The sequence below is a fragment of the Condylura cristata genome, unplaced genomic scaffold, assembly GCF_000260355.1.
Source record: "Condylura cristata isolate star-nosed mole 26May11 unplaced genomic scaffold, ConCri1.0 scaffold00024, whole genome shotgun sequence".
In the NCBI taxonomy this organism is placed as follows: domain Eukaryota; kingdom Metazoa; phylum Chordata; class Mammalia; order Eulipotyphla; family Talpidae; genus Condylura; species Condylura cristata.
This window is the reverse complement of record NW_004567125.1, coordinates 33953751-33969652: the sequence shown is the minus strand read 5'-3', so window position 1 is coordinate 33969652 and position 15902 is coordinate 33953751. Positions and strand designations below refer to the sequence as shown.

The 15902-nt window shown below is 50.9% G+C and overlaps 2 protein-coding genes across 3 annotated transcripts in view; one reads left to right on the top strand and one right to left on the bottom strand.

The window, feature by feature from the left end:
* LOC105854017 (ATP-dependent RNA helicase DDX39A-like) overlaps positions 1-8229 on the bottom strand; it is a 19872-nt gene extending 11643 nt beyond the window's left edge. The window contains exons 1-5 of the mRNA XM_012728944.1: positions 8174-8229; positions 5085-5271; positions 1077-1288; positions 823-950; positions 59-151 (exon numbers count right to left, since the gene is read on the bottom strand). Coding sequence (XP_012584398.1) covers positions 59-151; positions 823-950; positions 1077-1284 — 429 coding nt within the window. The 5' untranslated portion in view covers positions 1285-1288; positions 5085-5271; positions 8174-8229. The remainder of the gene's footprint in view (positions 1-58; positions 152-822; positions 951-1076; positions 1289-5084; positions 5272-8173) is intronic.
* A 1753-nt stretch (positions 8230-9982) lies between these two features.
* ZSWIM4 (zinc finger, SWIM-type containing 4) overlaps positions 9983-15902 on the top strand; it is a 24405-nt gene continuing 18485 nt past the window's right edge. The window contains exons 1-3 of one of the 2 annotated variants that reach the window (XM_012729058.1): positions 9983-10286; positions 12285-12486; positions 14111-14467. In XM_012729058.1, the coding sequence (XP_012584512.1) occupies positions 10134-10286; positions 12285-12486; positions 14111-14467 (712 nt within the window). In that variant the 5' untranslated portion in view covers positions 9983-10133. The remainder of the gene's footprint in view (positions 10287-12284; positions 12487-14110; positions 14468-15902) is intronic. The other variant, XM_004688695.2, reaches the window with a different exon arrangement.

Below are 15902 nucleotides of genomic sequence, written 5' to 3'. Positions count from 1 at the left end.
TGAGCCCAGCAAAACTGCAGAAGACCACGTGGTGACTGGCTGGCCAGAGGGCACTCACCTTGACACTAGGCATGTACTTGGAGAAGCGCTCATATTCCTTGCTGATCTGAAAGGCTAGCTCCCGTGTGTGGCACATCACCAAGACTGTTACCTGGGAGGTGGGTCAGTGAGACACACTCAAGGCAGTGTCATTATTCCTCCCCACAATAGCTGGCCCCCTGCCCGCCAGGCCCTGCCTTTCCAAGTTTGAATCATGCCAAGGTTCAGTCTAAATGCCTCTACCTCCACAGTCCTGCCTCCTCTCAAGACGATTGGTTCTGTCCCGCCTAGACGGTGCCATCAACATACTGGAGGTTTCCTCTGGCTGACTGACCGCTGGGGATAGCTGCCATGCCTTCTTCCCCAATACCAAACACAGCAACTACACACTGTTCCCTTCCTATAAACTCCGCCCCACACACAGGGTACCTGTCCTCACCAACCACCTTAAGGCAATGAGGGCTTACATACCCTCAAGGATGTGTGCCTGAAAAAAGCAAAACACTGGAATTCGCCTAAATTAGTCCTCAGCACAGCGGAACATACCCTTACGACATGAGCAGGCAGCTTCGCCTGCCAGCACCGTTAGCAGCAGCCTTGCTGCTGGAATCTCCCTTCACAAACGTACACACTGAACTAAAAGCCATGTCCCTAGATGGTAAAACTGAGGGTACTTTTCACTTTTATCTCTTGATGTAGGGGTGTTTTCAGGTTTTGTCACTTAGTAATTATGTAATGTCAAAGGGCACACAAAAAGAGCTTTTAACCTGTCCACCCACCTACCTGTCCGTTGACAGGCTCGATCTGCTGCAGGGTGGCCAGCACAAAGACTGCCGTCTTGCCCATCCCTGACTTGGCCTGGCACAAGACATCCATGCCCAGAATGGCCTGAGGAATGCACTCGTGCTGCACTGAGAATAATAGGGTAAAAGTGGTTAAAAACCAACGCTCCCTCCTGCAGGCTTCACATAGATGCTGACACACACACACACAAGGGCAAGGAAAAAAGCTTAGCACAAGGGAGCCAGGATACATACCCTCTGATGGGTGCTCAAAGCCACAGTCCACTATGGCCCTCAGGAGCTCCGGCTTCAGCAGAAAGTCCCGGAAGCCTGAGCTGTGGATGGAGACGTAGGAACCCTTGACATCTTTCTTAGGGGGAGCTGGAGTGCTCTCTGCAGGCGCCTGGGGCTCTTCATCTTCCTCATAGTCCAGAAGCTCATTCTCCACATCCTGTTCTGCCATGGTGCTGGGAAGGGAGTGCAGGATCAAGGGGACAAGTGCAGAAATGAGAACCCACTCATAGCAGATGGGTCTGCAGCAAGTCCCAGCTCCACTCACAGCAGATGGATCTGCAGCAGGTCCCAGCTCTACTGAGCAGCACCTCCCAGCTTCAGCCTGTGGTGACCACAGCTCCTCACCTTCCTCTATACCACACCCCCTCTGTCTCCCTCTCCCTACAGAAAGGTACACCCTTCTTGACCCCCAGCCCAAATGAAAGCTCAATCTTCAATTCCCCCCACAGCCCTCCCAGGCCTCTCTAGTGGTCACTGTCTATTGTCACTCCACACCACCTTCAGCCTGGCTGGGCCAGACTCCGCAAGCTGTACCCTTAGTTTTGGTGCCCCACTGCCACCATCAGGATCTGGCTGTGCCTGGCTCTTGGCACCAATGCTTCTTTCATGGCCAATGAATTGCCTCAGACCACCCTAGTAAAGGAGCCTCCTCCTTGTCACTCCCCAAGGAACCCACCTGGTCTGCATGGAGCAAGGACCCCTGAGACCTAGAGCTGGAGCTGCTAGGGAGCCTGTTTGCGAGAGCAGGGTGTGCTCCACCCTGCTGCTCCTCCGCTATTTGTGGTCTGCACAAGGGAATAATTAAGTGCTCTTATGAAAAGGCATCCCTTTGGGCCTGGGCCAGTAAAAATAAAGCTGAGATGGTAAATGAATACAAAGCTCAGCTTACCTCCAGGGCTTATTTAACCCAACATACACAGTACATCTTCTGGGTGCAAGCCATGTTACAGGGGACCCAAACTTGAGAAGAGTCATTTTCCTCCCTCCCCACCCAGCCTCCAGCTCAGGGTAGAAGTACTGCAGCAATCTGCTTCTTCCTGAGCTGAATGGAGGCTGCTTCTGACCCCGCTGTCAGTGATCTCTCTTGGCTTCATCTGGCCCCAAAGCTGTCACCACATCCATGTGTATGCCTCTCAAACTGTCTCTCAGTAACCTCTCTCCTCGACTCCAGAGCAGTTACCCAGCTAGTTATCTCTTCTACAGCTCCCTTTTAAATGTTGAATTCAAACCACCACCAAGAACAGAACCTGTTTTTCCACAAAGGCCTGTTTTACCCATCTCAGAAAAGGGGGTCCCTTTCTCTCAAGGGTGGCCTTTCTCTCTACCCTCTCTGTCCAATCAATCAACATACCTCTAGGTCAATCAGGCAACTTCTCACTCTTGCTCCTTGGTGGGCCCCAGCTGCCATCGGCTTTTTTTGTTAAGTTAGAATTGTTTCATCGAGATATTCACCACTTAAAATTATAGTTCAGTGGTTTTCAGTGTAATCACAGGCATGTGCGATTGTTGTCAGTTTTAGGACATTTCATCACCTCAAGATGCTATACTTTTAATGAATCAGCCTACCCCCTCCCCCAAGCACGAATCTACTTTCTGTTCTGTGGATTTGCCTGTTGTTTTTCCTGGGGTGGGTGGCATGTGTGGGGGTGGAAGGATAAGGATGCAGGGTTGGGGGAGAACCCTCCTGTGCTCACCCTGGGCTGGCCAGTACTGCCCACCTCTCTGGCAACCAAAACTGGGGCAATCCACCAGAGGGGCCCAACAGGTGAGTCTGGTCTCAAGAATAGCCACCGTTCTTTCTTGCCCCCTCCCTTTCCAAGAGGGTAAAATGGGGGGCATGAGTGGGGATGGAGACCCACAGGGTCTGCAAGGAGGTACCCTGGGCCTGAGGAAGGTAGCAGTGCCTTCTCCAGCAGATTTGCCGATTTGGGCATTATTTTATTATTGGAAGCATACACTCTGACTGTGACTGGATTCTTTCACTGATATCATATTTTCAATGTTCACCGACTTTGCAGTGTATCAGTACTTAACCACATTTCATGGCTGATTAATATTCTCTTGTACCAGTACAGCCATGCAACATTTGATGTTTCAGTCAAACATGATGCTCACAGGTTCTACCATATAGCCTAGATATGTAGTAAGAATATACCACTTTAGTTTAATTACATTCTATGATGTCTACATAAGGAAAGAATCTCCACAAAAACACATTTTTCTGAATATATTCCTGTGTTAAGCTACCAGTTAGGTAATGGGCATGTTGGGTGCCATCATCTCTTCCCTGGGTAATGCCAATAATCTCACCAATACCTATTTTCCAACCCCCCACATCCCTATTTTCCAACCCCCCACTCTACTTTGTCCACTCTCCATGGCAGCCAAAGAGAACCTCTACACTCTGCTCAGAATAAGAGTCCTCACTATGGCTTACCAGGACGTACAGAACCTGAGCCCCTCTGTGCTCAGCCCTCAACTCTCCCATACCCCTCATTAACTGCACACAACTAACACACCTCAGCACCATTGTACTTGCTATTCCTGAGCCTGGACCATCACAAACCTCCTGTCTCATATTGCTTTAGAAGGGAATTTGCTGCCAGCATCCCCTCCAGTCATGTCAATCCCTTGCCCAACCCAGCACCCAGCACAGGAGCTGGCATACATTACTTAAGCTAGTAATGATTGAATGAATGAACTAGAATCAAGGCCTTATGACAGAATTTGGGGGCTAAAGCCAGCTTTCATGCTCATCAAATTATGAAAAGGGCCATCCAGCATGAGTCATGATAAATATGACTGGCAAAAAAAGAGAAGGGGCGCTTTCCCAGCCAGCAAGGAGAACAAGAAGCTAGAAGTGAGCCCAAAAAAGCATCCTTTTGGAGGCCGGAGAGAGCATCTGGCTGGTTCAGGTGAAGGCTGGTTAGATCTAGAGTTTTCACTTTATTTGCTAAGCAGCCAAGAACCTGTGGCTATTTATTCTAGTTGAGTGACTCAACGAGGATTTGCCCAAGAAATAATAACTACTGTAATATGATGGTGGGTGGGTAGAAGACATTCACTTAAAAAAAAAAAGAGGATTAAGATTAACTAGGGTGGAGGCATTAAATAGAGAAGAAGGTGGACCACCATAGGGTGGGACCATCTTTTCTGGGTATTCTGTGTCATCTGCTCAGGGCTTCAAATCTCGGTGACTGCAAAGGTGAACATAAAAGAAATAAGGTCAATCCCCGTCTCTTTGTTTCATGAAGAGACTTGGGGACAGATTTTGGGGCACAACATTTTGTAAGTGGCCAGACGGGATAGGATCTAAAGCTAGACAATTAGGTCAAGAGCGGATTTGGCGGGCTTTGTTCCTTTCTGAAGGGGTGGCTGTTGCCGGCCCAAGCCAAGAAGCGTGAACCTGGAAAGCACCAACGCTACTCAGTGACACTCAAATGCCCCGGGGAGAATTCCGAATTCGAATTTTGTTCCCTACTGGACTATTTCCAAAGACGATCTGTCTTGCCCCAAATCGCAGATACCCAGAACGTCTAAACGCAGAGCAGAGAGACTGAGGTGGGGGGGCTCCTTTCCGAGCAGCCCAACCCGTCTGCAACCCTGGTTTCTCCGACAAACTAGTCAGACCTAGCCTTCGCCCTCCGAGCTCAGCCACTCCACCCGCCATGCGCCAAAGGCCCCCCACGGGTTCAGCTTCTTCGCCGACAGGAAGAAACCTCCCCCGAACTCTGCTTGGCCGGGGGCCGCCATGACAGCCCCTCCCGGAAGCGGGCCACGCGCCCGCGCGCCAACGGCCGGCCAGCCCCTCGCGCATGCGCCCCGACCTCCAACGGCCACCGCCGCACGCGCGGGACACCCCAGCCACCCCGCCCCCCTCAGCTCTCCTTAACCCTCGGCGTCTCCCCGCAACATCGTCCGCAGACCCAAGGCCGCACTGCGGACCCGCGCCGCAGCCCCGCCGCCTACCTGGTTCCCGTTCGCCTCCGCGTGCTTCGAGGAGAGCCGCTCGACTCGGGTATTGGTCTCGCGCCCCCACTCGAGCTACCGAGCTTCCTGCCTCCGGCGTCCGACTGTAACCCCCTCACTGGATCTCTGGCTTTTCATTCAAGAGAGAAGGAAGCGGTGATTGGAACTTGCGGGAAGCGTTGAGAAACTATTGGTGGAAAAAGGAAAGAGGGCGTGCCCATGGCGCGGGTTCATTGGTCAGTCTAAAAGTAGGCGCGGGAGTGGGCTGAGCCCGGCACGCCGTCACGTGACCTGGGTTTTGCCTTGGGCGGGCGGCTTCATGTTTAGTACTGGCGGCGAAGCCAGGCGACTGGCCTGTGGCTAGCGTCTTGCCGTTATGGAATGTGGCCTCTACGTTGGGTTCCGAACTCTGGGCTTGGGAGTGGGCATCAGCCCGCAGTCCCCCCGGACCCCCTAAAGGAAGGGCTCTGAAAGGACTGTGGGAATGACTCTGGCAAGGAAAAGATGGTTTGCAACGGCAATGCAGAAAGGGACGCTCAGGGAGTGAATGAGAAGTGGTCTTAAGCATCGGTTCTCATTTGCTGAAGAGTCTTGTCCTGAATCAGACACTGAGATGCAGGTTTAGAACACAAAGCCAAGGCCCGGGTGTTTTGTCGTTTATTTTATTCTTTGTTGTATTAAAATTTGCCAACCTACCCCCCACCTATACTGAGGTAAAATTGATAATTGAAGAGATCAATGATTTTTGACAATTGTCGCCCAAGAGACTATTGCCCAGTGAAGATACAAGATATTTGCAAGATCCAGAAAGTTTTGTGTCCTCAAGTCATCCACACCCCTCCTTAAGTTCCGTCAACCACAATGTGGATTTTTCTATCATTATAGATTCATTTTTCTGTTCTTGAGTTTTATATAAAGAGAATCGTGATTTACTTTTATGTCTGGATTGTTTTGCTCAACAAAATGTTTCTGAGATTTGTCAATTTGCTGTGTTTTTTTTTTTTTAAGATTTATTTATGCATACAGAACTGGGATATAGGCCAGATGTGGGGGGTGTGGAGGGGTGAGAGAATTCACCAGAGACAGAGTGGGGAGCAGAACAGGTAGTTCCACTGAAATACACTGCTGAGGTGAGCAGCAGGAGAGACAGGAGAGGTCTGCTGGCTCTCACGTGGATCACCTCCCTGGCAGAGGATTGAACTTGAGCTGCAGTAACTACAAATAGCTTCATAGTGCTGTGCTTTAACCCGTTTTGCCACCAGGGGGGGCCCAATTTGTTGTATTTATTAATCGTTGAGTGATATTCTACTGTGTGCTATACTGTTACCAGGCAATAAGGGGTATTAAAACTGCCAAGGCACAGCCAGATAGTGTACTGGGCATTGTCTGAGCTCTTCACGCATAATTGTAAGACCATTCACGTTCAGGGAATAATAATGGGATTTATTTAACAAAAAGTCACTGAGGCCACAAGTGGCCAGTTATCTCACCCTAGAGTCCACAGTGTTCAGAAGTTCTAAACAAAAAGGCAGCCAAGGCTCTCCCTGGTGGCGCAGCAGGTTAAAGCACAGCAAGCACAGCACTAAGAAGCTAAAGCCACTTCTGCATGAGTTCGATTCCCGCCTGCCCCAGAGGAGCTCCACATGGTGAGGAGACCTCTCCTGACCTGCCCGCTGATCCCCTCAGCAGTGTACTTTGGCGATCTGCCTGTTCTGCTCCCCTCTCTGTCTCTGGTGAATCCTCTCACCCTCTACATCTCTGGCCTGTACCCCACTTCCATATGAATAAATAAGTAAACCTTTAAAAAAAAAAAAAAGCAGCCAAGATGGTGTCTTCCCACCACTGAATATCTGAAGCATGTTATCCAAACAAAAGGCCAACAATAACAGTTTTGAGCAGTTTTTGCCTCTGTACATTCCTTTGAGGCCAGCAATAGCATTCTGGAAGATTGGTGTGATGGGGACTGGGATGGCTGAGCCCAGAAATGACTAAGCACTTCCAGCTATGGAACCTGGCTAAGCTACTTGGCCTTTCTGTGCCCAGGTTTTCTCATCTATGAGATTGGGGTGGTGATGATATTTTTAACTATGTTAAAGAACAAAATGAGGATCTTCATGGTATAACAAGGGGTTAAGACAGCACTATAAAGCTATTTGCAGCCACTGCAGCACAAGTTCCATCCCCAGTCAGGGAGCTGACCCACATGTTGAAGCAGACCTCTCCTGTCTTGCCCACTGCTCCCAGTGTATCTCAGATCTGCCTGTTCTACTCCCCACTCGGTCTCTGGTGAATCCACCAATGCCTCCCTCTGCCCTATACTGCAGTTTTTGTATGCATAAATAAATCTATAAAAAAAAGAATAAAATGGCCCTCCCTGGTGGTGCAGCGGGTTAAAGCACAGCACTGAGAATCTGAAGCCACTTCCGTATGAGTTCGATTCCCGCCTGCCGCCTGCCCTGGAGGAGACCACATGGCGAGCCAGACCTCTCCTGACCCGCCTGCTGCTCCCCTCAGCAGTGTACTTCGTCGATCTGCCTGTTCTGCTCCCCACTCTGTCTCTGGTGAAGCCTCTCACCGCCCCTGAGCCTCTGGCCTGTACCCCAGTTCTGTATGAACAAATAAATAAATCTTTAAAAAAAATTAAAAAAAAAAAAGAATAAAATGAAACATCCTCACCTTGTGATGACCCTTTTTCTATTCCTCCTAAAGTCAACAAGCTGAATCCTGAAGTGACCTTGAGTCAATATCTCAATATGGGATGCCCACTCCTCCTCAGGAACCTGGCTTAGCTGACATAGCTACACACCAGATGCTGAAGGTGCTGCTGGGAAAAGCCCTGGGTTTTTGTTTGCCAGGGGAGCTCCTGAAACAGGGTTAGCTGAAGTCCTCCCTACCTTTTCCCCTAACCCATTATTTATACTCCTTCCATCTACCTTTGCCTCAAAAATTTTGCAAGAAAGAGAAGCAGCAATGAGTCTTGAACCCCAGAGCAGTCCACCTGACTTCTTCAGGCAAGGATTCCCTTTCAAGGCCTCAGTCTCTTTGTCTTAGAAATGGAAGTGAAACTCACACTTTTCAGTTTAACTCACCTCCATCATATACCACGTATATGATCACCTGGAGCATCACATAAGCAGTCATTATTATCCTTTGTTGTTGTCATTGTATAGCTGACCGTGCTTTCTCAGGACCACCGTCAATCAGAAATTACAAATGGGAACTGCGTTTGTAATTTTAAATGTCCTGGTATCACATAATAAAAATATAGGTGAAATTAATTTTAACAGTGTATTTACTTAACCCAAATTTCTCTCAAATAATACCACATCAATAAAAATTCTGAATGAGATAAATTGCCCTCATTTTTCCTACTAAATTGCCAGAACCTACTTTATGTTTTACATTACAACACAGCCCAATTCAGGCAGTCCCCATTGGGATTGAAAGGCCACTAATGACCAGTGGTGATCACACTGGACAGAGCATGTTAGAAGTTTGATGGCTAGAGTTAGACTGGTGGCTTGGGGATTGGCCTGAAAGTGCAGCTGTGAAACTGGAAGTTACTAAAAGGAAAAAGCACTAGCATTTCCATACAGGTGGTAGGGGCAGACTCAAGCCCCTTGGGGGCCAGCTTGGGTTCCTCCAGTTCTAGATCATTTCAGTGGAATCTGGGCCAAGCATGAGTTGGTTCAGTCAGCAAGTCATAGACTGAGTGACTGCTGTATCCTGTATATTCTGGAGCTGGTGGGAGAACAATGCACCAGCTAGACTAACTACTCGGGCTTGGCTGGGGGTTAGAGACAGAAATATAAAGTTGAAACAAAGAAATGCAAACAGGAGTGTAGTGAAGGGGAAGCTGCAGGGTTCTCTAAGGACCTGGAGAGGAGGATGGGGATGAGCAGTGACTGCAATGAAGCTCCTGACTGGCTTCCAGGCCAGAGAGCTGGGTCAGATAAATATAATCAAAGGTCATCAGATTGTACATGCATTATGCTGAAGCTTAAGAAACTGATTATTTTAGCAATTCTCCTACCCACCTACGACTACACAGTTGCCTCTCTCTTCTTTTCCTAATAAACCTATCCTATCCTTTTAAAATGTTGTCTTTAATCTGCCATTTTAATAAGTCAAAAATGGTTGAAAAGCAGCAATTTATATTATTCACGTAATATGCAGGACATAGAATAGAACGGGGGTTCTTAGCGTGCGACTCAAGGATGAATCTGAATTGGACCCTATTTCTGGATCAGAGGTGTGTACCTCCCGTAAGAGTTACTAATCGCTCCTGATTCCCCCTTCCAGGCAAGTATCTAAATTCGACTCTACGCTCGCCCAGAGAGCCTTAGATAGTTTATACCGTCACACAGCCCAGAGGGTGGAAGGGCGGAGCCCCAGGAACCCGCCCCTCTGTCTCGCTCCCTGGCTGAGCTGAGTTGATTGTCCCCTTGCGGCGCCCGGAAGCGACCCTCAGTAAACAAAGCCGTGTGTGGGCGCAGCCCCAGCTGCCCCGGGCGCGCTGTCCAGCCCGAGGGGGGTGGGGGAGGAATGTTGTGAATGAATCCAGGGCCCGCCCCGAAACTCCGCATAAGGCCTGCATCGCTGGGGGCCCTCCAACTATGATTGGTCTCTGGTGTCCCATGATTGACAGCCGCTCTCGCTGAGTACTATGATTGGGCTGTCTCGAAAAAACAGGCAGCAGATCCAACGAATGATCAACGACAGTTTGGAGACGGGTCTGGCAGTAAAGCCAATGGCGAAGGAGGACCTCGGAGGCCGAGGGGGGGGCCAATGGGGAAGGGCGGCGGGGGCGGGACGACGGCGGAGGATAAAGCGGCAGCCCAGGCAGCTTCATTGTTGTGAAGAGTCTTAAAGGGGCCGCATCACCCGGCCGACCCGGCGCGGGGCGGGGGTGGGCGCGGCAGGGGTCCGGTGGCGGCAGATCGCGGAGAAAGGACTGGAAAGCTGACCGGGGTTGCGGGAGCCGGTGAAACGGAACGGGCATCGGACCAACCCCCTCAACAGGGCCCGCCCCGGCCCCGGCCCAGCCGGATGGACCCCCCCGCGGCCAAGCGGAGCCGGGGCTGCCCCGCGGGACCGGAGGAGCGTGATGCCGGGGCCGGGGCCATGCGTGGCCGGGGCCGGCCCGAGGCGCTGCTGGACCTCAGCGCCAAGCGAGTAGCCGAGAGCTGGGCCTTCGAACAGGTGACCGAGGCGGGACGGAGGGAGGTGACGCACCCCCTGACCTTCCCGGACATCCCTTCTCCTCCCCTTCCCCATCCCCCATTCTCCGGACCTGCCCTCTTCAGAGACAGCGCCTGAGATCTTCTCCAAGATCCCTAACCCTGCCCAAGACACCCCCTCTTTCACCCCTTCTCACCCCGTCACCCATCCCCATTCCTTCTCCACCACCCCTCCCCTGTAGTCCACCAGATTCAGGGATGCTCTCGGTTACCAGATCCCAATTCAGGACTGTTCTTTTTTCACCTTCCCAGGTTCCCCTCCCAACCCTGGGTACCCCTCTTTTCCTACTTCCTCCTCATACTCCAATTGGGACATCCCATTCAATCCTCACTACTCTCTCCAACTTTTACAAGTTGCCCCTGCTTGGAACACCCCTGATCTCAGCCCCTGGAGACATTCACTCCCCACTTGTTGACCCCTATATCTCTGTTTTTCACACCAGTTTAAGGACCCCATTTCTGTAAACCCCAGCCTAAAGACATTAAGTTCTCTTAAAGTCCCTTCCTGCCCTTCAACTTCCAGAACCCTCTTGTCCCTTGGGAACCCCCTTCCTTTCCTCTTCTAGATCCTTCTTTCAGGCCCAACTCCTTACATACACACTGTACTCCTAGGACCACCTCCTACCTGGAGTTCTAAGCCTCTCCTGATTGGCTATATAACTGCCAGGACCTTCTTCCCCCATATCCCAAAGAGCATCCACCCCTGCTCCCCAGCCACCCCCATCTGTTCACAGGGCAGCAGTAGGACAGCAGAAATGGGACCTAGGTCCCCATAGTTGGGCAAATGCACCTGGAACCCTACTTCTGGGGATTCTGGAGATTCTGCCAAGATACCCCAGGACTCAGGCCCTGAAGTCCCCTCTCCCAGCTGTATTTGAGCTCCTGAGGAAATGGGAATGTGTTCTAGACTTGTGTAAGCCTTCTGATGCCTCCATGGGCTCTGGCTTGGGGGGAAGTGGGGGGTTGTCCTTTGGCCCCTTTCTGTAGTTATGCAGTCTACTAGAACTGATGGGTATTAGCCAAGTATGGATGGGGCAGGCTCTGATTCATGGCCTGGAAAATCCCTCCTTAGTCATCTGCCAACTGTCCCCAAGGCCTGAACCAGTCACTGGCCCTCCCACTTCCCTCTGAAACCCAGACCTCTTCATTGTATATGAGACACCCAGAAAAATCCTAAAACCATCTCAGGGCCCTCATGTACCTGCCCTATCCAGGCTGGGCACTAGGAAGCTCATGCTTGGTAGTAGCTGTGGAATCCTCAGCAACCCTTAGGGAGTTGTTGATCTTGTTCCCACTTTGAGGAAACTGGGGCACAGAGGGGTTGAGAAACTTGCCCAGGGTCACCCAGCAGTATATAGCAAACCCGGATTGGAACACAGGCTCAACCAGCTTAGGTCACTGCCCAGAGCCCACAGGAAGACCAGGCAAGACAGCCTCCCTTCCCTGGGGCCCTTCTTAGGAGAGGGGCTTGGAAAGGAAGCTGGAGCAATCTGTGCCTGCCTTAGGAGTGGGAGCTCACCAGCTACGGGACCCAGAACAAGTAGAGTCACCCTACCTCAGAGCCTCAGATTCCCCTGGCTGTAAAATAGGGTCATGATTTGTGTCATTGGACTGTTGCTGTAAGAATTAAGGGAAATTGCACTTAAAGCATATTGTTTAGTGTGGACTAAGATTGATCATTATTACCACTTTCATCTTCTTTCCTCCTGCCTCCTTGAAAACTGGTCAGTCCCTGAGATCTGACATCCAGGAAGGAGAATACAGAAAATTCTAGAATGCTAACTGTTGGCAGGTGTTTATGAGGATGCATATTTAATCTTCACCTACACCAGGAGGCAGATAGTGTTAACATTCCTGTATTGAGAAAACTGGAGTGAAGTGAGTTGGCAGGGTCTTACTGTTCATAAATGAAAAGCCAGGATTCAAATCCAGATTTCTAACCCAGCAACTCTTCCTCTAGGTTGAGGAGCGGTTCTCCCGGGTTCCAGAACCAGTTCAGAAGCGCATTGTGTTTTGGTCGTTTCCACGTAGTGAACGGGAGATATGTATGTACTCATCGCTGGGCTACCAGCCCCCAGAGGGCGAGCATGACGCCCGGGTGCCCTTCACTCGTGGTCTGCACCTCCTGCAGAGCGGGGCTGTAGACCGAGTCCTGCAAGTGGGTGAGTGCTTGCCCCCCACCCCTACTGAGGAGGCCAAGAGGCTTAGAACCTGCTTGGAGAAGGGGAATTGGGGGGAGACCTGGGCCAGTGGAGGGGAGCTCCCAGACCTCAGGCATCAGTACTCAGGGAGGGTTGTATGAGATCCTATCAGTTTGAGATTAGGGATCTGCCTAGACTTCAGGCTGTGGACTCAAATGGGGCGCAGGGGGGCAACGAGAAGGTGGTGAACTAGAAAGGGGGATGAGAGATCCCTAAATATAGGCAGAAGACAGGTGAGGTTGTTACTCACGTCTGGTGATTGGCGCTAGAGGTTAAGAAAGTGCAATGAGGTTCTAGACCTCCGACTACATGCTCAGTGTTGGGTGTGGGTTAAGCTAATGGAGAAAGGTTGTGGACGCCTTTCACAGCTTAGTTGGAGGGGTGGGGAATTGATGGCGAGACGAGACAGAGGGCAGGTCTAAGGAGCTGCATCAAGGAGCAATTGTAAGCCAGAAGTAAGAGGAGGGAGGCTCCAGACCACAGGAAAGGGGACCCAGTGACGCTTTGGCACTGAGATTTAGAGCAGAAGTGAAGATGATCCTGTACCTCAAGCTGTGGGGGCCAGATGGTCTTAGGCCTGAAAGGGAGACAAGTAGAGATTAATACAAGACTTAAAGAGCCAGTGCTCAAAGATGGTTTTAGAGCTGACAGTGGGGCTCCGTTGAGAGTATAGGGTGGAAGTTTGGGATCAGCATGAGGGGTGACCTTTAGCTAGTGGGCAGCAGGATTCAATAGCACATGGGAGAGAGGTTTAGAGCTCCCTCAGATAGAGGGAGTCCAGGAGCAGCTGGGGGAAAGTTTGAACCAGAAAGAAAGGAAGGAGCGCAGAACCCAGATTGGGGGCGGCAGTGAGGGAGAGGGGAGGAAAGGTTATCATCCTCAGGCACTGGGACTCAGAGGGGACCAGTGGAGGCTCAGCCAGAAAAGTGAGACTCAGAGTATCATACTTCCCTCGGGGGTAGGTCATGTCTCCCAGCTGGAGGCCTGGCCGAGATGACCCTTGCTGAACTCTGTCAGCCTGGAGGCCTCCTTGCCTGGACATGGCCCAGCCGGCCACCTCCAGTCGGTATGAGGAAGCCGCCGTCTCCTCGCATGACGCAGCCAGGACCCGCTGGGGCCTGAGCTGCCCAACCAGTCGGATGAGCCTGGCATCTGGGTTCCCCAGGGGCCAGGGAGGGGCAGGGGGCGATGGGGCCCAGCCCCGGGCCTGTCACATCAGCCCCTCACTCAAGTGTCATGGGACTTGGGCTTCCCAGGAAATGACAGGAGTCCTGGAGCCAGTGCCGTATTCCATGGTAACCCAGAAAAACCTGGCTGTGATGATAATATTCATAATTGTGTTTATTTAGGATTTATTACATACCGACAACATTCTAAGCATTTGACATATATTAACTCATTAACTCGTTAGAAACACATGAGGAGGATGTTACTGTTTATTCCTACTTGACAGGTGAGGAAACTGAGGCACAGAGGTTAAGTGACTTGTACTGGGTTACTCAGCTGGCTTTGTATGATGTTTCACTGGTACAACAGTGCCCATCTCTGGGGTAGCACAGCTCCATCGGTTTGCCTTCAATCTTAGGGTTCCACTTGAGTGGAAGCATCCGGGAGCCAGGGGGCCCTGGGGAGCCCGAGCGCCTCTACCACGTCTCCATCAGCTTCGACCGCTGCAAGATCACATCTGTGAGCTGTGGCTGTGACAACCGAGACCTCTTCTACTGCGCCCATGTGGTGGCCCTGTCACTGTACCGCATCCGGCATGCCTGCCAGGTGGAGCTACGGCTGCCCATCTCAGAGACACTCTCCCAGATGAACCGGGACCAGCTGCAGAAGTTCGTGCAATACCTCATCAGCGCCCACCACACGGAGGTGCTGCCCACTGCCCAGCGATTGGCTGATGAGATCCTCTTGCTGGGCTCTGAGATCAACCTGGTGCATGGTAGGGTGCCTGGGCGGCCTGCCCCATGGAGATGTGACAGTCCAGGCTCCATGTGCTTTCTGGCTCACCCTCCACTGGTTCCCCAGTTCAGAGCCTCCCCACTTGCCATGCAACAGGCACTTGTCACACCTTATCACCCCTTAATCCATGAGCAAGATGGGGGGAGTCACCATTCCCTGATGTCCAGCTCACACACCTAAATAGTATCAGTTCCTGAATTTGATCTAATCTTGGGCAGGTAAATGGTTGGAAATAAGGCAGTTTAGAACTTAGGCCGGAGTTAAAAAAAAAAAAAGAAAGAACTTAGGCCTAAGTTTCGGGAACAGATGGAAGATAGAGCCCAAGGTGGAGGTGTCCCAAGATCACAGGATCAGGCCTGGGTGTGGGTGGATGGATGGCAGGAGGGTATGTGTAAACATTAGTGGGTATCAGGCGAGAGACAGAACAGGAGCCTTGGGAAGGTTTGGGGCTATAGAGGCGATGTGGTGCCCAACCGTATTGGTGAAATGATGGAGTTAGGATGGATTGTAAAAATATGAATGAGTGGTAGGTAGGGGCATGAGGGATAATTGAGGGTGGGATGGGTGGGCATAGAAGACATTCATGATGGGAGGTTGGGGTAAGCTGACAGTACGGAAAAGTGGATAGTTGATTAAGTAGGCTGATAAGTGGATTCGGAGTTGGTTATTGGCAGCGGGGTTGGGTGACATGGGCTTTGTTTTGGGAGTTGAAGTGAACTGATTGTGGCAGACAGATGGGGTTGGTAGAAAATTGGAAGGACCGTAAGTACATGTAGAGTAGGTGATGGGTGCATGGAAGGCCTGTATGTGAACTTACATCGTGTATGAAACAAGTGGGTGAGTGTTTTGTGGAAGATGCATAGATGGTTGGTGGTCAGGTGGTTGGTGGGTGTTATGGATGATTTCATGGGGGAACAGGCAGGAAGTTGGGGTTAGGTGGATAGATGGATAGCAAAGTTGTATGAGTCAGTGGCTAAATAGGTCAATACATATTTTGAGTGGCTGGTACAGATGATTTGGAAAGACAAATGGGAATGGGCAGGTGGACGAGTGGGTGGAGACCAGGGGATAAGTATATAGATAGGTAAACAGGTGACGTTTTGGGCAGGGTGGATGATGCACTGGTGGGATAGGCAGGTTATGGATGTGTGGACAGGTAGGTGCATGACATGGCATGGGAGTGGAGTGGATGGATAAAGTAAGTGTTTTGAATAGATGGGTAAGTATTCTGGGTGGTATTATAGGTGAATGCATGGGGAGATGGGTAGGTGGTGTTTCAGCTAAGAAACACCACCTGGATGAATGAATTAGTGATGTTTTGGGGTAGATGAGTGGGTGGGTAAGCAGTTGGCTAGATGGATGGGTGACTTTGATAAAAAAGTGAGTAAGTAGATGGATGGGCAGGTGATTTTTTT